Raw genomic sequence first — 26,141 nt, 5'->3', positions numbered from 1 at the left:
GGGGATTTTTGCATCTATGTTCATCAGGGATATTTGCCTGTAACTCTCTTTGTTGGATGTTTTTCCAGTTGGATATCAGTGTGAGGTTAGCTTCATAACATGATTTGGTGAGAGTTCTGTCTTTCTCGATTGCTTGGAGTACTTTCAATAGAATTGGTATCAGCTCCTTCATGTATGTTTTGTAGAACTCCACTGGAAGCCATCTGGTCCAGGACTTTTTTTTTTGCAGGTAGTTTTCTCATTACAGAGTTGATTTCCTGGATTGGTATTGGTCTATTTAATGTCTCAATAGTTGCCTGTTTTTCAACCTTGAGTGGTTGTATGATGTCAAAAAGTCCTCTATTTAGGTTTCCCAGTTTGTTTCCGTATAGGTGTGCATAGTGATTTCTGATAATTTTGTATTTCTTAGGGGTCCATTATGATTTGATCTTTGGCATTTCTGATTGTGTTTATTTAACTTTTTCTCTCTTTTTCTTGGTCAGGCTGGCTAGAGGTCCAACAATCTGGTTTACACTTTCAAAGAACTAGCTTTTTGTTTCGTTGATATTTTTCTATGATATCTTTGTCTTCTATGTCCTGTATTTGGGCTTTTACTTTGGTGATTTGGATTCTTCTGCTGAAGTTAGGGTTTTGGTGGTCTTGTGTTTACAGCTCCCTTAGGTGATTTGTTAGACTGTTAATTTGTGATCTTTCCATTTTCTTGATGTGCATTCGTAAAGAAATGAATTTCTCTCTTGGTACTGTTTTCATAGCATCCCAGAAGTTTTGGTAAGATGTGTCTTTATTGTTTTCAGAAATCTTTTCATTTCTGCTTTGATTTCCAGATTGACCCTGGAGTTGTTCAGTATCATGCTGTTTAGTGTTCATGTCTTGGTGAATTTTGGGGTAACTTTGCTGGTGTTGATATTTTTGTTTATTCCACTGTGATCTGAGAAGGTGCATGGCAGTATTTTGATCTTATGGAATATGTTTATGCTTGATTTATGGCCAACGATGTGGTCTACCTTGTAATACATTCCATGTGGTGATGAGTAGAATATATATTCCATGATTGTTGAGTGGAATATTCTGAAGTTATCTATTAAGTCCATTTGATCGAGCATTAAGTTGAGGTTCTAGATCTCCTTGTTGATTTTTTTTTTTTTGTCTAAAATTGTTCTATTTAAGTTCCCAGCTATGATAGGGTTAGAGTCAATATCTTTTTTTTTAGTTTACCTGGAAACTGCTTTATGAAGGTTGGTGCTCCTATGTTGGGTGCATATATGTTTAGAATGAATAGTTCTTATTGATGGATTGAACCTTTTATTATTATGTAGTGACCTTCCATATCTTTTAAAATTTTTGATAGCTTAAAGGATATTTTGTCTGATATTAAGATCATAACTCCTTCTTTCTTTTGTGTTCTATTCACTTAAAATTTATTTTCAGTCCTTTTACTTTGTGTCTGTGAGTGTCTGTTCTGCTGAGATGAGTCTCCTGGAGATAGCATATTGTTGTGTCATGGTTTTTTTATTCAGTTTGCCATTGTATATCTTTGTAGTGGTGCTTTTAGGCTATTCACATTTCAGGCTAACTATTGAGATGTGAGAGTTTATCCCTGTCATGAGGCTCTTATAGAGTTTATTGTTGTCATTGTTTGTTTGTTTTCTTTTAATTTGGGGTTGATATATGTGTGTGTTTTCAATCCTTTTCCTGCATTCTCTGGAAGAGTGTAGTTGTTATTTCTTTTTTTTTTTCTTTCTTCTGTGTTTAATACTTTCTTAAGCATTTCTTGTGGAGTTGATCTGGAGATGGTATAAACTCTTAGGAATTGGATGTCTGGGAAGGATTTTAATTCTCTATCACTGATGAAGCTTAGCTTAGCTGGGTAGGAAATTCTTGGTTGGAATTTTTTATCTTTGAGAAATTTGGATCTTGGACTCTAGTCTCTTCTAGCCTGTAGTGTTTCTGTAGATAAGACTGTTGCTATTCTAACTGATCTTCCCCAGGAAGTCTGACCTTTGTCTCTTGCTGCCCTTAGGATTTTTTCTTTTATACCTACTTTAGGCAAATTACTGTGTGTTAGGAGTTGGCCTTCTCATTTGATGTCTTGCAGGGATTCTTTGACTCTCTTGTGTTTGAATGGTCATGTCTTTGATGAGATAAGGGAAGTTTTCTTGGATGATTTCATGGAATGTTTGTTCCAGGGTGGTCTCTGTTTCTCTCTCTGCCTCAAGGAATGCCAATTAATGATAGGTTTTGCCTCTTGATATAATCTCATATCTCTTGGAGGTTGTGTTCCATCTTTTTAATCTTCTTTTCTATGTTTTTAACAGTTTGGGTTCCATATTTTGGTCCTCAAGCTCTGAGATTCTTTTGCTTGGTTAATTCTGCTTTCCATGCTTGCCAGTTTGTTATTTTTTTTTTTACTGTATTCTTTATTGCCATCATCTCAGTTGTCAACTCCTTCATTCTTTCTTCTCCTCATTTCTATTTGTTCTCTCTATGAGTATCATGATATCTGGGTTTGTGGTCATTCTTGGGGCTTTTGTTGTTTGATTTCTAAAGTCTGTATTCTCAAGTACTGTCTTCCCAGGTGTTTGGATGGGACCTCTGGTCCTCCTTTGGTTCTTCTTCATTTGTGATGGTTTTCCTCTCCCCCTTTCCCCCCTTTCTTTAATTCTGTTTCTCAGTGATGAGGGGATAGCTTTCACTTCTGTTTGCTCAATCCCCTATTCTTCCTTATGTAGGTCCTTTGGATTTTTTCAGTTTTGAAGTTGGACTGGAGATAGAGGGCTATGTTTTTTGCAATTTTGAGATTTGGTTAAGGTATGATGTGGGGAACTGTTGTTCAGAAGCTATCTGCAGATCACAGTTTCTGCTGGTAGGTGTGTGGGTCCCCTGGAGCCCACTTCCTACCTCCTTACAATCTGTCAATGTGGTGGTGGCATATATATGCCTCCTGAAAGCAAAATGAGATAAGAAAAAGGAAAGGAACAGAAAAAGGAAAAATGGGGATGAAAGGCAGATGAAGAGAGAGGAGAAGGGGGACAGGTACACCACCACTGAATTAGCAAAGAAACAAAAACAAACAAACAAAAACATACAAACAAACTTACAAGCAAAAATCCAACCTGATGATGCACTCTCCCTCAAAAATACCCACACACAAACAGAAAAACTAACAAACAAACAAACAAACAAACAAAGTACTAAAACAAAAATAAACACAGAGAAAAAAAGAACTCTCTCTGTGACCATTTCTGGAACTTCAGGCTCCTTTCTCAAGCACTACCGCCACTTCTGGCCATCACCATGGTAGGGAGTGGGCAGTAGGGCATGGGCTCCTGTCTTCAGCCCCTTCCTTTCACTCTTGGTGCAGGCTGATCCCGTTGCTCTTAGCATGGGTCAGATGTACCATGGACTGCTGTGGGAAGAGGGTGAATCAAATTCAGACTCACCCAACTCACCCACTATTGCTGCTGCTCCTTCCAAGTCCCTCACTCAGATAAGATGTGTCCGTGCCTGCTTCAGCATGGGAGTTCAGCATCCATTTCTCTGTGTCTGCTCCTGAAGTTTCCTCTCTGGGTCAGTGATGGTTGATCCCAGAGGGGTGCGGAGATCACCTTTGTGTCCCAGGTTGGAGGCTGAACAGAGAACTGGGTGGGCCAAGGCAGGTCTTTACCTGGTCCCAGAACAGAGAAGATTGTGGTGGTTAGTGTCTCCTCACTGGTGGTGGGGCTCAGTTACAGATTTCCTCGCCACATCCTCTCCATTATTCCCTCTGACAGTGCCTGGTCCGCTGCCATGGTCGGTGGCATGGGCCAAGTGCCAGGTTCTGAGGAGTAGCTGACCCCTACTGACTCCTCCCAAGAGACCTCTGAGAATGACTGACGATCCTACACACCATGGGCTCCTATCTCAGGGCAGTGGTGGGTTGCAGCCACCTATGGAGGGGAGCTCCGGAAGCTTGATCCCAAGTCTCCCCTCAGACGACTTTCACCCACCCCGCTTCACTCACCCACTCACTCAGACTATCTTTATGGACGCTCACCTTTGTAGATATTTTCACTTCCCCACTGGTTCTGTTGCCATCTTGCCTCCTCTCCTAGCTTGTGGTTTTACATTTAGGTCTTTGATTCATTTTGATTTGACTTTTATATATGGTGTTAAGTGAAAGTAAAGTTTCATTCTTCTGCATGTGGTTAGCCAGTTTTCCCAGCACCATTTGCTAAATATGGTCTCCTTTCCCCAGAGATTGCTATTGGTGGCTTTGCCAGAGATGAGTTGGTTGGGACACTGTGTTTTTGCTTCTGTAATCCCTGTCCTGTTCCATTGGTCAATGTGTCTATTTTTGTACCAATACCAAGCTGTTTTAGCTACTATAGCCTTGTAATAAAATTTAAAGTCTGGAAGTGTGATACCTTCTGCTTTGTTCCTTTTGCTGAGGATTGTTTTGGCTATTCATACTCTTTTCTGTTTTCATCTGAATTTCTGTATTGTCATTTCCAGGTCCGAGAAAAATGATGTTGGTAACTTGATGGGTATGGCATTGAATCCTAGATTGCCTTTGATAGGATGGACATTTTGTTAATATTGATTCTGCCAATCAAAGAGCAAGGATGTTTTTCCATTCATTTGATTCATCTTTGATTTCTTTGAGCAGTGTTTTGTAGATTTCATTGTAAAGGTTTTTCATTTCTCTGTTTAGTTGGATGCCAAGGTATTCCATTTTTTTGTGGCTATTGTGAGTGGGATTGGGCTTTTTATTTGGTTCTCTGCCTCCTTGTTGCTGGTGTATACAAATGCAACTGACTTTTGAGCATTGATTTTGTATCCCCAAACTTTCCCAAAGTCGTTTATCAGTCTGAAGAGGCTTTTGATGACCTTTGAGTTTTCAAGGTATAGAATTATATCATCTGCAAAAGGGATGGCTTAACTTCCTCTTTTTTAAAATTTGGATATCCCTGATTTCTTTCTATTGACTGATTGCTCTGGCTAAGATTGCCAGAACTATGTTGAACAGGAGGGGTGAGAGTGAACATCTTTGTCTTGTTTCCATTCTCAGGAGGAATGCTTCCAACTTCTGCCCATTGAGCAAAATGTTGGCTGTGGGTTTATCATATATGGCTCTTACTATTTTGAGGAATGTTCCTTCTATGCCTAGGTGTTCAAGGGTTTTATCAAGAAGGGATACTGGTTTTTTGCTGAATGCTTTTTCTGCATCTAATAATATAATCAAGTGGCTATTGTTTTTACATTTGTTAATGTATTGAATTACATTTATGGTCTTGTGAATGTTGAACCAGTCCTGGACCCCAAGGATGAAGCCCAACTGGTCATGGTGGATGATCCTTGGGATGTGTTGTTGGATCTCATTTGCTAGAATCTTGTTTAGAATTTTTTTTAATCCATGTTCACCAAGGCAATTGGCCTGTAATTCTTTCCTTGTTGGGTTTTTGCCAGGTTTGTGTATCAGTGTGATGTTAGCAAATCATAAAATGATTTGGGAAGAATTCCATGATTTTTGATTGCCTGGAATACTTTGGATAAGTTTGGTGTCATATTCTTATATTTCTTATAGAATTCAGCTGGAAAACCATCTGATCTGGGCCTTTTTTTGGTGGGTAGATTTCTTGATGGAGTAGATTTTCTGGATTGTTATTAGTCTGTTTAGGGTTTCAGTTTCTTGTTTCAACCTTGGGAGGTTGTGTGATGCCAGAAATCCTCCATTTTCGTTAGGTGTTCTTAAGGGGTTACTTTTTTTTCTTTTAACTTCTGAATTTATATATGTGTATGTGTCCTTTTTTGTGGGTGCTCTGTAAATTCTGCGTTTGCCTGTACTTTTGTGATGGGCCTGACTGGGTTTTTTGTTTTGTTTTCTGTGTTCAAGACCTTTTTAAGTGTCTTCTGAAGGGCTGGTCTGGAGGCAGCATATTCTCTTAGGGTTTGGATGTCTTTGAAGATTTTTATTCCCAGTCACTGATGAAATTTAGCTTGGTGGGGTGGGAACTTCTTGGATGGAATTGTTTACCCTTAAGAATGTTAAAAATTAGACTTCAGTATCTTCTGGCTTGTAGTGTTTCTGCAGATATTCTGGAGCAATTCTGATGGGTCTTCCCTCATAGGTAGTCTGAACTTTCTCTCTTGCTGCCTTTTAGGACTTTTTTTTTCTTTCATTCTTACTTTGTGGAGGCAGATTACTATGTGTCTAGGGGTTAGTCTTCTCATGTGATGCTTTGCAGGTGTTCTCTGAATCTCTTTTGCTTGAATTGTCACATCTCTAGTAAGGTGAGGAAAGTTTTCTTGGATGACCTCATGGAATACTTGTTCCAAAGTGTCCTTTGTTTCCCTTTCTGCTTCAGAAATACCAATCAGGCATAGGTTTGACTTCTTGACATAGTTGCACATCTCTTGGAGGCTTTGCTCCTTCTTTTTGAGTTTTTTTTCCTATGTTTTCAACAGGTTAGGTTAATTCCATATTTTGGTCTTCAAGTCCTGAGATTCTTTCCTCTGCTTGGTTGATTCTGCTCCCTACGCTTGATAATTTGTTATTTATTTAAAGGATGAAGTTATTTATTTCCATTATTTCAGAATAAATTTTTTTACATGGCCAACTCTACTCTGATTTTATTGAGTTTCATTTATTGCTTCCTTTGGTTCCTGTTCATTTTTGCCATCCAATCTCTGATTTCTGTGGCTGTCATCTGGGGCAGGTTATTCTGGGAGGTTTCCATTGTTCGTACTTGGATGGCTGTTTTTTTAGGCACTGTCTGTTTAGGACTCTGGGGATTGCCTGTATTTTTCCATTGATTTTCCTCATTTGTGACAAGTCTCTTTTCCCTCTCTATAATTCCATTACTCAGTGAGAGAGGAAGAAGCATTCACTTCTGCTACTTACTCCACCTGTGGCAGGATACCGTAATTGCAAGTTTTCCCTCATTCTGCTAAACTAATCAAATCAGTTTTCAACTCCTGTTGTGCTGGGAGGAGGGAGGTGAACTGACTCACCTTTTAATTGCTCATCTCTCTCCTTCACTGAGCAGAGCCTGCTACTCTGTCCAAGCCTGGAATGAGATGTAAGGTAGGGAACCCAGAATTCTGCACCTCCTGTCACTTTCTGGTCTCTGTGTGTATAAATGGACTACTGCTGCATGCAGGGTATACTGATGGTTGGTTCCTACTCTCTGTCTTGCTTGGCACAAGAGGCGCTGGTTTGCTTCTCCACTAGCTGCCTGTAGTGTGCTTTCCAGCCAGATTCACTCTGCAGGCAGTTCTCTTCCTGCCTGAGAATAGGTTGTTATGGCAGCAGCTGGCAGGCAGGTGCTGTTCCCCATTTCACTTGGGCTTCGATTGCCTCTGCTTTGTCCTGATCAAAGCTCCTTCCTCATGGGAATAGCTCATGTATGACTGGGAGGGAATGAACTGATTGGAAATTCTTAGAATTATTTAACTTTCTCTTTCACTGAGCAGAGCTTCTGACGTTGTCCAAGCCTGGAAAAGGGAGAGGGTTGGGATGCCTGAGATCTTGTGCCTGCCCTTGTTTTCTGGTCTCTATGTTTACAAAAAGATTCCTGCTGGGTGCAGGGTGTATTGGTGGTTGGGCCCCTACTCTCTGCCCTGCTAGGAAAGAGATTCCCTGGTCTGCTTCCCCACTAGTTGCTGGCATAGGGCATGTCAGCTAGATTCACTCTGCAGGTGATTCTCTTCCTGCGATGGCAGCAGCTGGCAAGTGAGTTCTGTTACCCATTTCATTTGGGCTCCACTTGCCCCCCTGCTATTTCCTAACCAAAGCTCCTCTCCTGTGGGACCAACAGCTCATGCATGACTGGGAGGGGGTGAACTGTCTCCAAATGTCTTAGAACCACTCACCCACCTACTTCACCAAGCAGAGCTTCAGACCTTGTCCAATCCTGAAACAGGGCAGGGCATGGGTTACCTGAAGTCTTGCATCTACTGTTGTGCACTCAAGGAAACTTCTGCTGGATGCTGAGTGTATTTCCTGTCCAAAAGTGTTCAGGGCATCTCCTTCAATCGGTGCCTGGGTCCCCACTCTCCACCTTGCTAGGCAAGAGAAGAGCCAATCTCCTTCTCCACAATGGCCATCTTCCCTCTCTCTCACTTGTAACCCTTCAAGTATCTTATGAGTAGTTATTCTGATTACCTGAATCCACTGCTCTCTAGGATAAAGTCTCCTTTTTCTTAATTAGTTTCAAAGGTCAAGTTGCTAAGAACTAGCCTAATCCTAATTATCTTCTCCACATCACCACTGGTCAACATCTCGCTTAAATCTAGATGTGTCTCAGTCCATGCAGGTTGCAGAGGAGCCATAACCTTCCTTCCCACAGAAACTGACACATTCTGGTGCAGACTGAGCCTGCCTCAAATCTGTCTAGGCAGAACCAGAGTACTGAGCACATGGCTCACCAGGAATCCCTGGGCATTGGCAGTAGAACTGTACCTCAATCAGGTAAGACACACACAGACTTGCTTGTACACAAACACACAGGGTCCTTACACTCTCAGGGCCGTTGGCCTTTGAATTTCCTTACTACATCTACTATCTCTATCTGGTCCTCTCCATGGATGATGCAGCCAGGAACTCAGGAGACTGTGTGTGTGGAAGACAACCTCAGGTGTGGTAGCGTCCAGGAACCTGCAGCTGTTGATGTAGGGAATACAAAAGGCCAATGAGGGGAGGATAAGTCACCAAGGTAGGGAACAGAGGAAAACAAGTTGACTTGCCCCACACCCCTGCAGGTTAAGAGAAACATTGCTCTGTTCTCCCAATTCTTGTCCCAGAATCTGACTTCTTTCACTTTAAGGCTGTAAGACCTAGGTGCAGAGTTCATGTATGTCCTCTTGAAAGAAATTGGGCTTATTTCCAGCATCTGTCTCCAAGATAGCAAAGGAATGGTAACCTTTGTAGAGCAGAAGTAACCCAAAGTGTCTCCTTTGGGTGTCTCCTTGGAAGAAGTGGATATTGAGATCAAGAGGATACTTAACAATGTTTCTGTGGCTTCTACAAACAATTCAGGCTTTTGTGTGATGATATTTTTAACTTTAACTCCATGACAAATAGTGTGATTACACTGGGACCCAGGTACTCTTTTAATGTTCATCTGCTTTCATACATTATTGACAAAGCTGAAATGATGTCTCTAACCTTTTTCCTGTGTTGTCATTTCAGAATTCTGCTCAGGGACCACACTGACCTAACTACAGGGGGTCATTTGCGGAGTACAGGATGTAATATAGTGGTGGACACATTTCCTTGCTCAGCTTCTCCCTAAGGGAGACCTAGAAGGGCAGCTCCGGGCCCGAGCTTCTGTCAGACCCTGTCTTCTAAGCCCCTTCCCAGGTCTTTGGCCTCCATCAGTCTAATAAGTAGGTGCAGGGCTCTGCTCCTACCCTTTCACTGCTGTGGCTGCTCCTCTTCCTCATAGCCCTGCTTATCTATTCACTGTCCAGCAACACAGGTGAGAAAGGGCTTTCATGTCAGGTCTTGGAAGGTTGCCACCATTTCAAACTTCTGCTTTATGAAAAGTGGACTCGCCCATCACCACCCCATAATTATGTCTGGTACCACCTTGCTGGTTTTACAGATGGGCAACAATCTCGATCAGTGTGTCACAAAGTGAGAGCTGAGGAACAGCAGAGCTCCGGCTGTGGGTTTTTGTTCTATAGTTAACTTCCTGAGCTTGGTGTTGCACACAGCTTTTCTACTAGATATAGAAGATAACATACTCTTTAGAGTAGAACCAATTTGAATCAAAAATGTTTGTGGAGTCATTCTGGAACTAAATGTCTTCTATGTGTCTCTGTTATATTTTATCCAGTCCAGTTCTGCTGTTGTTGTCACTCACTGACTAACAAGATAGGGTGCCCCATCTTATGTGTGTACCCCATAAAATAAGTGTGATGTGGTTTATTGCACATATGAACCCTACTCACACACTCAGATTTTTAATGTCCTTTAGAAATTGACAACCTTAAGACTGGCAGAATTTTCTGAAATTTGTCAGAAATTACAAGTAAACATTATCCAACTAAAGGTTCAAATCTATTATATATTCTTTTTTGTTTTGTTTTGTTTGTTGTAGTTGGGGTCTCATTCTGTTGCCCATGCTGGAATGCAGTGGCACAATCTGGCTCACTGCAGCCATCCTTTACCTCCTGGGCTCAAGTGAGCCTCCCGCCTCAGCCTCCTGGGTAGCTGGGACTACAGGCACCTGCCACCGCAGTCAGCTATTTTAAAAAATTTTTGTAGAGATTAGGTCTTGCTATGTTGCCTAGGCTGGTCTCAAACTCCTGGGCTCAAGCAATCCTCCCACCTCAGGCTTTCAAAGTGTTGGGATTAAAGGCATGGGCCACTGCATCAGCCCTCTATTGTATATTCTTGTTTGTTTGTTTGTTTTGTTTTGTTTTGTTTGTTTGTTTTTTAAGTAAAACTAGTTCCTATCAACAGCTGAGAGTTTACATATTTTTTTCAAAGAAAACCAATGATGGTTATTTAGTTACATCTAAAATAATTTCAGTGTCCGTGAGTGTAATGTATACAGTATTAGAGGGGGGACAAAGGTAAAATAATCAGATGTTCTCTTTCATCTTTTGTTTTTCCTAATTTTCTCTTACTGATGCTTTATTACCTTCTTTGATCTACAGATCAATTCTTGGAATACCAGATTTGTATGAAATAGGCATGGCCTGTTTTCTGTGCATTTAACATATTCACTGTACTGTCCTCCCCTAAACAAAGATCCTATTTGTGTGAAGTTCTCTCATTTTTTAATACATTTTTAGAATCTTGTCAGTTTTCTGTTCATTTGGGGTTTTCTTATGGGGCTTTTGCAGTTTGTATCATTTGTGTATGGGCACAGGGGTATCTTGTCATTGTATCGTGCTAAAGTTGGTTATTAAATAGTTTGATTAAAAATTTTTCTGTTTTCTCTAAATATTTTGATGTGATGCATTTTCATTTATTTACTAGCTATTGTGCAGAAACTATTTGAACAATAAATCTGAGTGCAGAAGGAATAAAGATAAATCATGGTCTTTTAAATAACTTTGGACTTGTGCACTTGGCTGCATTTATCTGTACAAATTTATATGCATTAATAGTCTGGTGGACATGAAAGGAACTGAAAATTGTGAAATGCAGGTGAATTAGAAAGTAACACAGATTTGTACGCCCTTAGGTTAAGCAACTTTTTTGTGCATATGGGAGTCTCCCTCAAAAAATGGAATTATCTTTCGGAGGGCAGCCCTTTGCAGTACAGGCACTAAGTAAGTGTTCTAGGAACCCATCAGCATCAGTGTCCAGCTGGTGTTGTGAGAGACTGCATTTGACTCCAGTGATCTTTTTTTGGAGGTTACTTTAACATATTTGCTCATTTCATAATGGGTGGTTTATGAGCTCACCTGCCCACACTAGGCTGAGTATTCAGCAGGTTTTTGTTGTTGTTGTTGTTGTTGCTTTTACCAAAAATGGCTTGACCTCTATGCCCCACCCTCCTTATTCACCTGAGTGACTTTTTTTGTTTGTTTCCTGAGTTGAAAAAAGTTCTCAAATGGAAATGTTTTTACCAATGTGGAAAAAATGAAACAAAACAAAACAAAAAATGGCAGAATCACTAAAAAAAATCAAAATTGACAAGTTCAAAAACTGTTTTGAGCAATAGAAAAAGCACCTAGATAGATGTATTGCATCAAATGGAGAGTACTTTGAAGATGACTGAAATTTAAGCATGTAAGAATAATTACACAATTTTTAAAATAAATACAGTGTTATGGGGATTCCTTCTTCACATATACCAGAAACATATTTAAGTTTTGTAACAGAACACTTTCTGTTCCTGATTAATAAGTGTGTTATTATTGTCATTACATTGCAGGTTACATGCCTGTGAAAATTGTCAGAATGAAAGTGGAGTTGTTTGTGTGGAAAGAAGGAAGGAAAGAAGAAAGGAAGGAGGAAGGGAGGGAGGGAGGAAGGAAGGGAGGAAGGGGGAAGGAAGCCCTGACAAATAGAGCTGGGGAAGGCCTTGGACAGAGGCCTCTATGCTTGTATGCCTGTTAATAAAAACCACAACCCTTTAAAAATACCATTGCAACCTTATAGAAAAAACAATTCTGCAAGTACATCTGCCCAGCAACTGTCTTTCCAGTCTTAGGCTGGCATCATTCTTGTTTTTGATCTTTGTAGCCAAGGATAATTATTTCAACATAATTATGTAATCATCATTTTTTCTGTCTTCTGTTGACTCCTTGAATATGCACATAATTTGCCATGCTCATATTCTCTTTGCAAAGACCTATTCTCAAACATTATTTTCCTTTAGAGAACCCTTCTCTGTTTGCTATTTAGGTTGGCAAGACAAACCCAGATTCAATTTGGAGGAGTATGCTATGGCTCCGATGGAAAGACCTGCAGGTTACATTGCAGGGAGCGGAGAATATTTGGTTGTCTATGACCAGTAGCCATTGCAAGCCATTTACATCCCTGGTCATGTATGAAATCATGAGATGTGTTGCATCTAATGGACTTATTAATCGAGATTTAGTATTACGTTAAGAAAAAAACCAGTTGGACTCGGTGGCTCAGCCTGTAATCCTGCGATTTGGGAGGCTGAGGTCAGTGGATTGCCTGAGCCCGCGGGTTTGAGACTCACTTGGGCAACTTGGCGAGACCTCATCTCTACAATGAATAAACAAATTAGCCGGGTGTGGTAGCATGCACCTGTAGTTCCAGCTACTTGGAAGGCTGAGGCGGAAGGATCTCCGGAGCCCAGCAGGTGGAGGCTGCAGTGGCTGGGAGCGGCCACTGTGCTACAATCTGGGCAACAGAGTGAGACTCCAACTCAAAAAAAAAGAAAAAAAAAGAAGAAAAAAACCCAAGAAAAAAAACTTAGTTTTACATTAAGAGACTCTAAGGACAGATCCAGCAGTCATGGTCATGTTGAAATGTGTGTGCTCGTGATCATCATCCCTCTTTCACTGCAACACAATATTATAGATGCACATTTTATGGTGACTGAATATGGGAAATAGGGGTGTGTCTGTCTTCCTTTAGGTGTTTGCCCAGCTATTGTGAACACGGAGGTGAATGTACCCAGTCCTGGGACACCTTCTCCTGCAACTGCGCTCACACTGGCTACATGGGAGCGACCTGCCATTCCTGTAAGCCACATACCTTGCTGGCTCTCCTTTCTGTGCTGACCTCCATGGCATTCTATTTTCCTTTCTATTATTATTTGTACATGTGTACGTGACTGTGTAACTATGTGCCACGAGATAGCAACAGAAGACAGTAGTCTTTTAGGGACTAATTTTTATCTGGTTTATTCTTAATCAGCTTTATTTTCTAATTATGTTATGGGAGCTAACAGAAATACACAATATAGAAAGAGAAGAAAAGAGAGAGAAGAAAAGTGGGAAAAAGGAAAATAAAGCATAGAGAAATAAAATATAATAAAGAATTAAAAATAAGTCAATCAATCAGTACCATCAAGGATACATGATATAATAACTCATTCTGTTCCTCACATTGGGCTCCATTGTAGCTCTCAAGTCCTGTCTGCCCAAATAAAGATCATGAGTTACCAGATTCCCAATATTTTTAAAATTAAATGAGGAAAGTCTCAGAAGTATTGGGGGGCTAGAACATGGAAGGGGTCCTAGATGTTAGGAGAAACCAAAGAAAATGTTCTAGTCCCTCCTCCCATAGATGTGGTGTGATGGGGATGATGAGGAGAGGGGCTGGCACACAGTGAGAGTAGACCAGATGACTGCACTCTTCTAGTGCTCTGCCTGGCTTATCTTTGTTAGCCCTCAAAACAGCCCTGAGTTGTGAGTGTCATTATTATCTTCACTTTACACTTGAGGAAGGAGGAAGGCTAAGTCTTTTGCCCATGATCTAGCAGCTCTGATCCCAAGGGTCTGGCTCTAGAACAGGGACTGTCAACCACCACCTAGTAACATCTCTTTTATCTTAAACACCATGTCTCTTTTCTGAAGCACTATTCTATCAGTTTTAAAGCTAACAAAACCTTATTGACCACTATTTGTTAGTTACTGGAAGCATATGACAGAGCTCCTGAAATCTTCATGGTTTTCTGATTACAGTTGTTCCTTGGTATCTACGGAGAATTGATTTCTTGACCCACCCCTACAGATGCAAAAAAATCCTGATGTGAAATGTAGTATTTGCATATGTCCTATTTACATTCTCCTGAATACTTTAAATCATTTCTAGGTTATTTGTGATACCTGATACGATGTAAATGCCATGCAAATAGTTGTTATACTATGTATTATTAAAAATGTGCATTATTTTTGTTTTATTGTTGTTTTTATTGTTTTTCTTTTCCCAAATATTTTTGAGCCATGGTTGGTTCATTCCCTGCATGTGAAAACTATGAATATGGAGGCCTGACTCCATTAGTTTTTCTTTATGTTTTTGTTTTAGTTTTCCCGCATTTAAGTATCACTACTGATATTTCTGAGAACCCTCTTTCATAGTGCCTCCTCTCTCCCTGAGCATTTAGAGCGAAAAGTCATTGATTCTGCCTCACTAAGTCCTTCCCACTGGAGGAATACATTGAACCTTTAAGAATTCTTCCCTGTGAACTATTTAATTTTATTTCCACATAAATTGTGAGAGAAAGGCAGAGTATGGATTGTTACCAATCCAACTTGAAGGAAACTGAGTCTCAGGGAAGCTGGTGTTTGGTGTTGAGCTGAAACACCTGAGTCCTCTGACATGGGGGTTCTGCAGAGTAGCCCCTAAATACCTCCTAGGTTCATCCTGAAGACTTCCACTTGCATCTCTGTTTACTTCTCAGTGTCAAGTAAGAATTCGCTAAGGTAACTCCTCCTTTGAAAGGGCAAAACATCTTGGAAACCTGAGGCTAAGGACTAGCCAAATTCATGGTGTTAGCCTGAGACAGTCCCTTTTCCTTAGAATGTCTCCATCATGCCTAATAGGGTGTCTTAGACAAAGTAGATACCTAATAAATATTAATGGTTAATGAATGATTGCTAAGATGTTGTCTGTAACCATGATCTAAACATAATTGCAAGCAACATAGAGAAAAAAAATTAACAGATGTATATAAAGGGTGTTTGACCTGTGGCCCACAATTGATCTATTAACTGAATAGATCTTATTGTAATTCCTCAAAGGATAAACAAAAGAAAGTGGCATATTGCCAGATCAACAGTAGGTAGGTAGTCATGAGGTCATTATTTTTTGGTGGTGTGCAGCACAGTGATTGGGGTTGTAAGTATACAATTAATGCATGAGTGTATTTGCATTTAAAACAAATTCCCTCCTAATTATTCCTCCTCCACCGGTTCCCTAGGCATTTCCAGCCTCAACCCTAGTATAGCCACTGCTGTCAATGTGTGTGTATCCCTCTGGATGTTTTTATAAGGCAGTTATGAGCATGACTGCATGTTTATAGACATGTAAATGTGTGCAGCCAAAATGCAAGCGTGGTGGGAAAGCAATCCCTGTTATCTGTCTGTTCATTCGATGGTAACAGTTGTGTTCATATCGGACACATGGTCATATTTAACAAAGACATGGTTTTTTTGGTAATATTCCTGAGCTAAACAAAAATTATTTGAGCTTCTTATTCTGTGAGATGAAAGAAAATTTGTAGAATTCTCCCTGGGTTTTTCTTAACTAGTGAATGAGTTAGGCAAAGTTTTAAAATGTAGATAATCCCGTCAAGGTATCATGAATTCATATCCTTTTTGCCCCTACTAGGATCACTCCACTATGTATGTCCTGCTTACTCACCACCTAAGTCTATCTAAACGGACGCCAAACCTGATCCTCAGGACTGGCTCTGTGATTCCATCCAGCACTGCAGGATCAGCCCTGCACATCATTCCCAGCAGTCTTTAGCTACTTTTGAGGATTTTCAAAGGGTTTTTCCTCTCATGGCAATATATGATTCACATAAGAGATGTTACTTGGTTGAGTGCTCATTTAAACTTATTCTGAATATAAATGAAGTCCATCATCTCCAGATGGTAATCACTTGCCAATGTACATAGCAAACTATTTATTGTACAAAAAAAGTCTATTATGAATCAGGATGAATTGAAATTACAAAAATATGCATTATATATTTATTTCTTTGAATTTCAATTTCTTGAATTATCATTAGCAAAGTAAGGAAGTTCCTTTTTAAAAAAAACACTTAAAAACTGAATGAAGAAGAGTTGCTGATTTGAAAGATTCACATCATAGAAAAATATATTTTACATGTAAATTGTTTCAAGTAAACAAAGGATATCATTACTGAGTAAATTTCTAAAAATAACACTGATTAATAGATAATATCAGATCATTTAGGGAAACTAAACCAGTTCACTTCCAATACTTAGACTTTACAAAGCAGAACAATAACTAGTCTAAGTGTCCATGGTTTTGAAAAGAATCTTATGTTTCTAGGACATATAGGATTCAGATCCACAGGTTTTACGGTGATATATCATATCTTAAAATCTTTCAATATATACTTCAGAACTTTCACACTGCCTGATTCAAACAGAAGAACACTTACCTAGACGAGATATAACTAAGGGTGTTATAGAATCAGTGTCACTTGGGAGAGGTATCACATAATTGACAATATGGAGCAATTCCATTGTAACCCTTTTTGATGATATGTGGTCTTTGCAGCTGTCTATGAGCAGTCATGTGAAGCCTATAAGCACAGAGGGAACTCTTCAGGGCTCTACTATATTGACTCAGATGGAAGTGGTCCACTGGGACCAACTCTTGTATACTGCAATATGACAGGTATGTTAATAAGCTTTTCTATAATACTTACATTCCTTTAAATGTTTGCTGTGTGCAAAATCAAAATGAGGAAAGTAGCAAGTTTTTCCTAGTTGGCAGCTTTATTTAGATGTGCGTTGTGATTGTGATTCTAATGTCACTAAGAAGTATTAAATGATGTTATAAGACAGTTAAAAGGCAGTTAAAAGACAGTTAAAAGGCAGTATGTAGAAATTATGTTACTATTTTCTGGAAATGATCATTCTTTGTGGAACAATTATGAATAAATCTTTGCTTATTCATCTAACTTTAACATTTATCCATAAATGTTAAAGACTGAAGGATATTCACTTTTTAAATTTACAAAGACGTTTCTTTTGTATTCTTTTTACATTTTTAATATTTTGCCTTGTTCTCCAACTTTATTGAGGCAACATTGAAAAATAAAAATCATATATATTTAAGATGTACAACATGATATTTTGGTATACATATCCATTTTACCACAATAAAGCTAATTAGCATATATATCATCTCTCATACACAATATAGTATTAATTGTAGTCACTATGCTGTACATTAGATTTCTGGGACTTATTCATTCTTCATGTATGAAACTTTGTACCCTTTGACCAACATGTCCCCATTTCCCTAACCCACCAGCTCCTATTAACCACATTCTATTCTCTCCTTCTAAGAGTTTAAGTTTTTTAGATTTCATATAAGCACATGAATGTATCTAGAAGATAATAAGTGTTTCTAAAAGCATACATACTTCATGCGCAACTATGAATAAATAATTTTGCATTTTCCTAGAAAACCAATTATACAATATCATGTATGGTAGATAGCAATAGATATGTCATATACGAGTCTTTTACTACTTTGGTCCTTTTTTATTTGACAGCTGCTCCTCCAAGAATAGGAACTCAAAAAGACCAAAAAACATCAAGCATAATGAGTGATGCTACCCTGATTTAATTTAAGTTTTCTATATGTCCACATATGTAGGGCTGTCAGTTCCTTTGTATCTGTGTCTATGTGTGTGTCTGGATCCACAGGCTGTCCTCCATATCAACATAACATTTGCATCAACAAAGAGGACACAACCCTCCTTTAGATAGCTGTTTCTGTTTTCCTCTAGTGGTGTAGATGTAACAAGTACTGCAAAAACTGCAGAATTTGACTCTGGAGATTCTGAGTAAATGTTCAGGAAAAAAAACTGTAGATGGTACTATGGTAATTATAATTAGCTGTAATTTGATTTATCTTTTATTATGGCTATATACATCATCCTGGTAGGGTAGCAATTTCCACAAGAAGGACATTTGTTATTTATTTATTGGTATATAATAGTACATATTTTGGGATACATGTGATATTTTAATATCTGTATGTAATGTTTAATGATCTAACCAGAGTAATTGGGATATTCATCACTTTTTTGTATTGGGAATATTACAGTTTTTCTCCTAGCTATTTTGAGATATACAGTAAATTATTATTGACTGTAATTAAAAGAAGAAAATTATATATAGGTAAATTTATGATAAGGGTTTATGGGTAACTTTAAAAATCCTGATGCCTACTACCACTTCCAAACATAAAACAAAATGTGAGCCCTTTGGCAGTGGTTAGTCATATGATTTAATCGAAATTAAATCAAATACATCTGCCAGACTGAAAACTGTACCAGTGAAGTGTGCGAGCTCTCAGGGTATTGCACTAGATGGGGGCACAACTCTTTTGAGATTTTTGACCAGCATTTTATTACAAAAACTGACCAAAATATTGCAGTATAGCTTGTCTTTACTGAAAGATTTGTAATCAATACAATAGGTGAAGAAACAGTCAAGGAGCGTTTTCTAGATATTCTCAGTTCCTGTGGTTATAATAGGCCTTCAAGTTACCCTGTTTGAACTTGGTTTTTACTTCATTACCATGGGTCAAGCAAAGGCCAAGAGCAATGGAAGTTAAAGAACAGATCCTGGCTTCTCAATGATACATTTTCCTTTTATCAGTTAGGTGCTTAATTACCGCAGAAGTCTAGTGCATACTAAGCATTTAAATAATTTTGTCTGAAATTCAGTGTCCTATACACTGAAAAAATCTGAGATCCATGGAAAAGTAGCAATGATCCCAGCTGACTTGGTTCATGATAAATACAGTTTTGGTGTCTAGTTGGGCGTGGTGGCTCATGCCTGTAATTCTAGCACTTTGAAAGGTGGAGACAAGAGGATTGCCTAAGCACAGGGGTTCGAGACCAGTCTGGACAACTTGACAAGACCTCATCTCCACAATAAATTTAAAAAATAATTGGCTGGGTGTGGTGGCATGCACCTGTAGTTCCAGCTACTTAGAAGGCTGAGGCAGAAGGATCACCTGAACCCAGTGGGTCAACACTGGGCGGGCCGTGAGTGTGTCACTGCACCCCAGCTGGGCAACAGTGAGATTCCAACTAAAAAAAAAATAAAAAAAAAGTTTTGGTGTCTGAAGCCATTTGTTGATAATTAATTGTTGACTGGTTTGGTAAGACCCAAGTCAAGTTTCAAAGAAAGACATTTGCTGCCAAGAGGAAGGACTAAGCACGGACTTCCTGCCTGTCTGTAGTTCATGGTTGTAATAAAAGGACAATGTTTTTAAATCCCCTTTGGAATGTACAACTAGGTCAAAGACATTTTCTTTCAATGCTTAGTCATTCAGAGAGTACTAATTGATACTATAACTGATGTGTTTAAATTCTTTGTAAATTGCTGTTACCCTTCCAAGACTGAAGCTTGGCACCCACTGCCAGAGGATAGAACATTCCAAATGCTAAGAGGTATAAAGACATACATGCACTGCATCTGATTTCAACTAACTTTGGCTAATGCCTGATGATATACAGGCAGACTTTTCTTGCCTTAAAGGCAATAAAGAGCCTCTACATATGGGAGAAAAAAGGCAAAACCTTCCCAGTCATTTTGTTCACATGGGTGATGGCCTTGAAAACTGTCTGGTGGGGGTGACTTGAAGAAATGTCTAAGCACGATATTGAAAAGTTGCAGTAAGCCGGACTCGGTGGCTCAGCCTGTAATCCCGCGCCTTTGGGAGGCTGAGGTGAGTGGATTGCCTGAGCCCGTGAGTTCGAGACCCACCTGGGCAGCGAGACCTCATCTCTACAATAAATCAAAAAATCAGCCGGGCGTGGTAGCGCATGCCTGTAATTCCGGCTACTTGGAAGGCTGAGGTGGAAGGATCGCCGGAGTCCAGCAGTTTGAGGCTGCGGTGACTGGGAGTGGCCATTGCACTCCAGTCTGGGCGACAGAGTGAGACTCTAACTCAAAAAAAAAAAAAGAAAAAGAAAAAAGAAAAGTTGCAGTAAAGCTTCTAATATTTCACATGGGTGTGCTCAGCCCCTACCGTGTACTGGAGTAAAAAGCAGAACAACATTTCTGCTCTGGGGAGTGAGCATTTTTAGATGGGAAATTAGACCATCAACAGTGTCAGTTAATCACATCTATAGTGTGTTGGAAGGCAGCAAGGAAAGAGAATAAGACCTCGGATGAGGAATTACAATTTTGAACAGAGGCGTCAGGAAAGGACTCAATTGGAAGGTTGCATTAGAGCCAACTTCATAGAAGAAATCAACCCTGAAAAAACCTGTGTGGCCAGGAAGCAGAGGGAATAAATGAGTGCAAAAGCCCTGGGCTCACGGGGAGCCTGGTGTGTTGGGCAGGCAGGGTGGACTCCCAGAAGGTGAGTCTTTCCCAAGTCACATCACTGGGAAGTGGCAGATCCAGGACTCACACCAACAGTGTGGGTCATAACCACCATGCTATGCCTCTCCCCCAAAGAGGCAAGCTAGGAAATGGTTGTAGTAGTTGAGCTCAAGACAGTATGGTAAAGACTAGGGCTGGAGCAGAGAAGGACGTGAGAAGTGCTGGAGTTAAAATTGGATTAGGTGTAGATGAGAAGAGAGGAGTCAAGAATGACCTGATTGCTTTGATCTGAGACCTGGGCAGATACAGATACCTTCAGTGGAGATAGAGAATGCTTGGGAAGGAGCATATTTGAAACGGAAGACCAGAATTCTGGTTGTGAATATATGAAGCTTGGGTTACTATTGGTTATCTATTTAGACATTGAGTAACTATTGATTATAAAACCGTGTGACATGTAATCTTAAAGCCCACAGTGGAGTCATAACATCCTTGGCAGTGAGAATTTTTAAAAATATATTTTAGAATGTGACTTCAATAAATTCACCCAGACCAACTGGCTCCCGTTGCTTTCCTCGTCACTGGTGGGCACTGTCCTGATGGCCGAGATAACACTGCTGCTCGTGGTTCTCAGTGCGTGTCCCCTGAAGGGGAGCTCTGCTTTCAGCAGATAGGTTCTGGGATAGCATCCTAAGAGAATCTATTTGTATTCAGTTTTCCGAGAGATTCTGAAGTGCATACGTGTTTAGAAACCACTGTGCTGGTACTGAGGAACCTGAATTTTAGTGTGTACAGCCTACCCTACTGATACAAAAATTAAAATGGAAAGGTAGCACAGGCCATCACAGAACAGGAAAATAAAAATAAAATGTATGTAGATAGAAAGCCTTGGTTTAACTACAAATGCTCCTTGAACAACGGCTCTGCCCCAACTCTCTTCCCTGCACTGGGGATGCCGACCCTTGACCTACACAATGAAAAATCTACGTGTAATTTTTGACTCTCCCAAAACCTACTATCAATAGCCTGCTATTGACTGGAAGTCTAGTGTGCTAATATAAACATTCAATTAACATATACTCTATGTTATATGTATTATATACTGAATTTTTACAATAAAATAAGCTAGAGAGAAGAAAATATTATTAAGAAAAACATAAGGATGAGAAAATATATATACTATTCAGTAAGTAGAAGTGGATTATTGTGAGGTCTTCATTCTTGTTGTCTTCACGTGGTATAGGCTGAGGAAGAGGAAGAGTTGATCTTGCTGTCTTAGGGGTCTCAGAGGCAGAAGAGGTAGAGGTGGCAGGGGAGATGAGACAGACAAGCACACTCAGGGTAACTTTTGTTAAAAAAATCCACATATTAGTAGGCCCACACATTTCAAACCCATGTTCTTCAAGTCAACTGTATTCATTTTGCTATTTGAACAACTGTTCCATTGTTTCTATTTAAATAGATTGTTTCAGATGAGATTTAATGATCTGCCACTGAATTCTACGATTTCTGTAACATCCACAAATGCAACAAGAATTTTTCTCACATATTCAGATAAAATATAAGACATTGGTTATGTAAATTATTCTAGTGTTTAAATTTAATGTTTAAAAATCTTAAGAGCTTTAAGATGTGTTTGAGGCCTGGAATAGTGGCTCACACCTCTAATCCCAGCACTTTGGGAGGCCAAGGTAAGAGGATTTCCTGAACTCACAGGTTTAAGACCAGTCTAGGAAACTTGGTGAGACCTCATCTCTACAATAAAAAAAAAAAAAAAAAACAGCTGGGAGCGGTGGTGCACACCTGGAGTTCCAGCTACTTGGAAGGCTGAGGTGGAAGGATCACCTGAGCTCATCAGGTCAAGGCTACAGTGGCTGTGAGTGTGCCATGGCACTCCAGCCTGGGTGACAGAGTGGGACTCCAACTTTAAAAAAAAAGTGTGTGTGAGGACTTATAAACAATATGAGTAATAACTTAGTGATTCATATGCTGCATAAATTTTTATTATCAAAGATTACTAATTAACTAGGTATATTTTTGTATTACTTTGCAAATGAACAAATATGAAGTATAGATGATTGTTTCACAATGCTTTGGATAATTAAGTTATTTATGGAAATTTCTAGTTACCTAACTCATATTTTTAAAAACTCAGAAATGAGGATGTTGTTGTTCTATGTCATGGAAAAAAAATATGTGCTATAAATTAGGGTTGAGATGGAACATCAGGTAGATCATGGAACACAAAGAAGAAAAAATAACAGGACCTAGAGTAGGGGTTAAAAATATTTCAGCGATGTTTTCTGTATAATATTAACTACCAAGGATTTAAAGCTCAAAGTCTCAGGAAAGCAGTGTGCTAAAGACAAAATAACACTAAGATCAGGCCAAATGGCAATAAATATCTCTAGAAGCTACACAACAAAATATTTAATCAAAACTTGTAAGAAGAAAAAAAAAAAAAAACCAGAATGTTCCTGGGTAAAATGCAGTGAAGAAACCAAAGTCACCAGATTCTGATTTCTTGACTCAGTAAGTGAAGAAACTCACACTCCCTGCTCATTGTTTACAGTCAGTCACCCTCGTGGAAAACAAGCAGATGTGTTACCCTCAGATTTGACAGGTGGACAGCACGACAGGACCCTATCCTCTGAGATCCCGGCAGGGACAGACATGGACTGACCCTTGTCTTATGTTTGCACAGGAATGCCCTCATTCTTTTCCTCCTGGAGTTTTCTCCTTTGAAATATAGCATGGGGCTTAGAATGGAAGGCGCTCTTGGAAACCTTCAGACCTCAGCAGTCTTTGAGAAACTTTGCCTATTCAGAAGGCTGAGCAACTAACACTAGGCTGCCAGGAATTGTGTGGTAAATTTAGGAGGTTTTGGGAAATTGGGAGAGTGAATTTGGTTCCTCATTTGTATGGTAAGAGGATTAGGCTGGATAAAAGATAACAGGTTAAATAGCCCATGTTTCTCTTTGGGTGGAAACGTAGTGGAAAAAACTCTGAGAAAGCTACCATGGGCTGCACTTTAGGCACAATATAGTGTTCAGTTTATCCCTGTGGATCCAGGCACAGCTGCTAGTGATTTTATTAGATGTATTCATCATCCTGAGCACAACTTTTTTTACCAGTTCCCTATCTGAAGACAGAGTGTAGCAAGGTAACCCTTCTTCCATTTAACCCAAGGACACTCACCAGGACAGTGGTACTTGCGACTTCAGAGTTTACCTCAAGATAAAAATGTAGTAATTCTCTCTCTTTCCATCTCTCCCCTCCCCCTCCCCCCATTCTCTTTAGGATTAGAGACAGGTTCTGTTTAGAAATAACTCCAAGAACAGTTTTTATATGTAATTTTCACATTGCAAACCAGTCAAATTTGCTTCAGTCTCAAGAGCATGCTTATGTAAAATTGAATGAATGTGGCAGCAAGCTGCACTTTTTTTTTCTAAATGGGTAAAGGGTTAAATGATACAGGCATATTGTCTTCCCAGTCTTCTCAGAACTTGTGCCTCCTTCCACATCTGAAAAATTGTTATGGCCGAATAACACAGCTACTCCCCTTGACACCAATAAATCAAAGGGGCGGGGAACTGGTAGAAAGAAGTTTATTTCTGAGTTTGAGTCAAGGGAGCAGAGCCAGACTTGAGGTCTTTCTAAAATGGTTCTACTCACTCTCTAAGCTTTTACGGTTCATTTTTGTAGTCCAGAGTTGTCAGTACCTATACATTAGCTATGTGACCAGCAGAACTTAATTTATATTTAGATAGTGACATTTAGAGTAAGAAAAGTTCACAAGACCTACGACATCATGCATTACAGAAGTTATACAAATCACAAGACTTACATTGATACTATATAGTTCAAAGAAAGGGAGTAAACAGGGATTTACATCTCTGGGCATAGTCTGCAGGGAAGTCAAGAATCCCCTGAACCTACTTACTGGGAGTGTATAGATGACAAGGGGATTCTCAGTATTGTGCTCAGGAATGTGCAGGAGCACTTGAATCCCTGCCATGCTTTTCTCTAGGGGCAGTGGCAATATGGAGGAACATTAATGGGTCCCTGTATCAGAAATGCAAGTGTCTGTCTCCTTTCCAAAAGGGTAGTATGTAGACACAAATTGTATTTCCTCTTAGGTATCCATGAGAAAAGGGACTTTGCCTTCAGTTTCCTTGGGATTAATTTCCAGATCATGAGTGATGGATCCATAAAGTATAAAAATATCAACTTTCCTTGATGAGATATTCTTCTTTCTTTGTAGAGAGAGAAAAATCAGCAGAGAAGATGTGCTTTGGATTTATGTTTACCTGAATGTGTAAAATAAAGATATGTTTCTTTTTCCATCCAGCTACCTGCTTTCCTATAAATGCTCCTTGCATAGTTCAGAGGCATAGTATTAAGTGTAGAAATTATTGCAAATTGTAAGGTGTATATAATTTGGCAAAATAAAAAGAAGCTAGAGGATGTTTTATGATATGGTGTCAGTGTGATTATTTATATCCTGCTCAAGCAAACAAAACCACCAAGTTAAATTACCTGCAAATGCATTTGCCTGAGCTTTAGAGGGCGGACTGGGAGCCACCAACAGTCACTCTGCATGAGTGCAGATAAAACAGGCTCTAGCGAATTGGAGTAACATGTTCGATGTGGTCTGATGCAGGGGTAGTTCAAAAATACTTTTAAATATGTCCACTGTTGCAATAATTTCCCCAACTCTAATTTCGTGATTAAACTACAGAAAAGTTATTGGTTTTTTCCATTGTTCTGTTCACTTAGATTTCTTCGTCTGTCTCCTCATTCTTGAAAACCAAGGTTGTATTACATGATCTCAGAAGTCCCTTCTAAGTAATATGTTTGAAGTCTATTAAAAAATATGCTGCAAAATATGAGAGAAACCTGTCTTCCTTGGGCTCTTTTAAATAATATTACTATGTAAAGGGCAATCATTTAAATTTTGTGTTTTTTTAGAAGAGTATCATTCCCTTCTCTCTACTTGAAAAAATATTTCTATGGTTACATTTTAACCATGCAAGACATCTATTGCACCTACTACTAGCCTGTAAACTGTTCAGGCAGTTCATTTTTCTTTGCGACATAAACCATGAAAATGAATGACAAAATTGTGTTATAATTGATGAACTCCCAAGCCTAGCATAATCCCTACATATTTTCTTTTACCTAGTTCTGTTTGATAGAAGAAACGCTGAGGGTGAATGGGAGTAGATCATTACAAAAAGTTAATGCCAGGCCCATTTAAGTCATTTCCCATGAATTGTGTGAAAGGACAAAGCAAAAAAATGGAGTTACCTCAGCCATTTTTGTCAGACAGCTTGGTATTGGCTCATACTTTTGTCTAGTTATAGAGAATAATGTCCTACTTTCTAAAAAACTCTGTTAACTCCCTTGCTTAAAGGTAGACTTGGTTAACTCCTCTGTTTAGAGTCACTGATAATAAGTAAAGCTGTGACCTACCCCCAGTAACTGGCACCAAGAAATTATAATTAACATCTCTGCTCCAAGGATGTGTTTTCAGCTATCAATCCAGTCCTCCTGTTTACATGACAAACTATTTGGTCTCCGAGATGAAAAAAACAGTCATAATGACACCAACCCTCCTGCCATCTCCCCCAAGGATATATATATATATATATATATATATATAT

The 26,141-nt window shown here is 39.3% G+C and overlaps 1 protein-coding gene across 1 annotated transcript in view; it reads left to right on the top strand.

Annotated features, from left to right (window-relative positions):
• Positions 1-26,141, top strand: part of LOC103269695 (contactin-associated protein-like 3) — a 163,233-nt gene that overhangs the window by 65,123 nt on the left and 71,969 nt on the right. Inside the window, exons 9-10 of the mRNA XM_008067259.2 lie at positions 13,052-13,158; positions 16,676-16,795. Of these exons, the coding sequence (XP_008065450.2) occupies positions 13,052-13,158; positions 16,676-16,795 (227 nt within the window). The remainder of the gene's footprint in view (positions 1-13,051; positions 13,159-16,675; positions 16,796-26,141) is intronic.

Source organism: Carlito syrichta, unplaced genomic scaffold (assembly GCF_000164805.1).
Source record: "Carlito syrichta isolate Samal-C Ts95f unplaced genomic scaffold, Tarsius_syrichta-2.0.1 Scaffold309457, whole genome shotgun sequence".
Lineage (NCBI taxonomy): Eukaryota > Metazoa > Chordata > Mammalia > Primates > Tarsiidae > Carlito > Carlito syrichta.
Note: the sequence above shows the minus strand (reverse complement) of the source record. Positions and strands in the feature narration are given on the sequence as shown.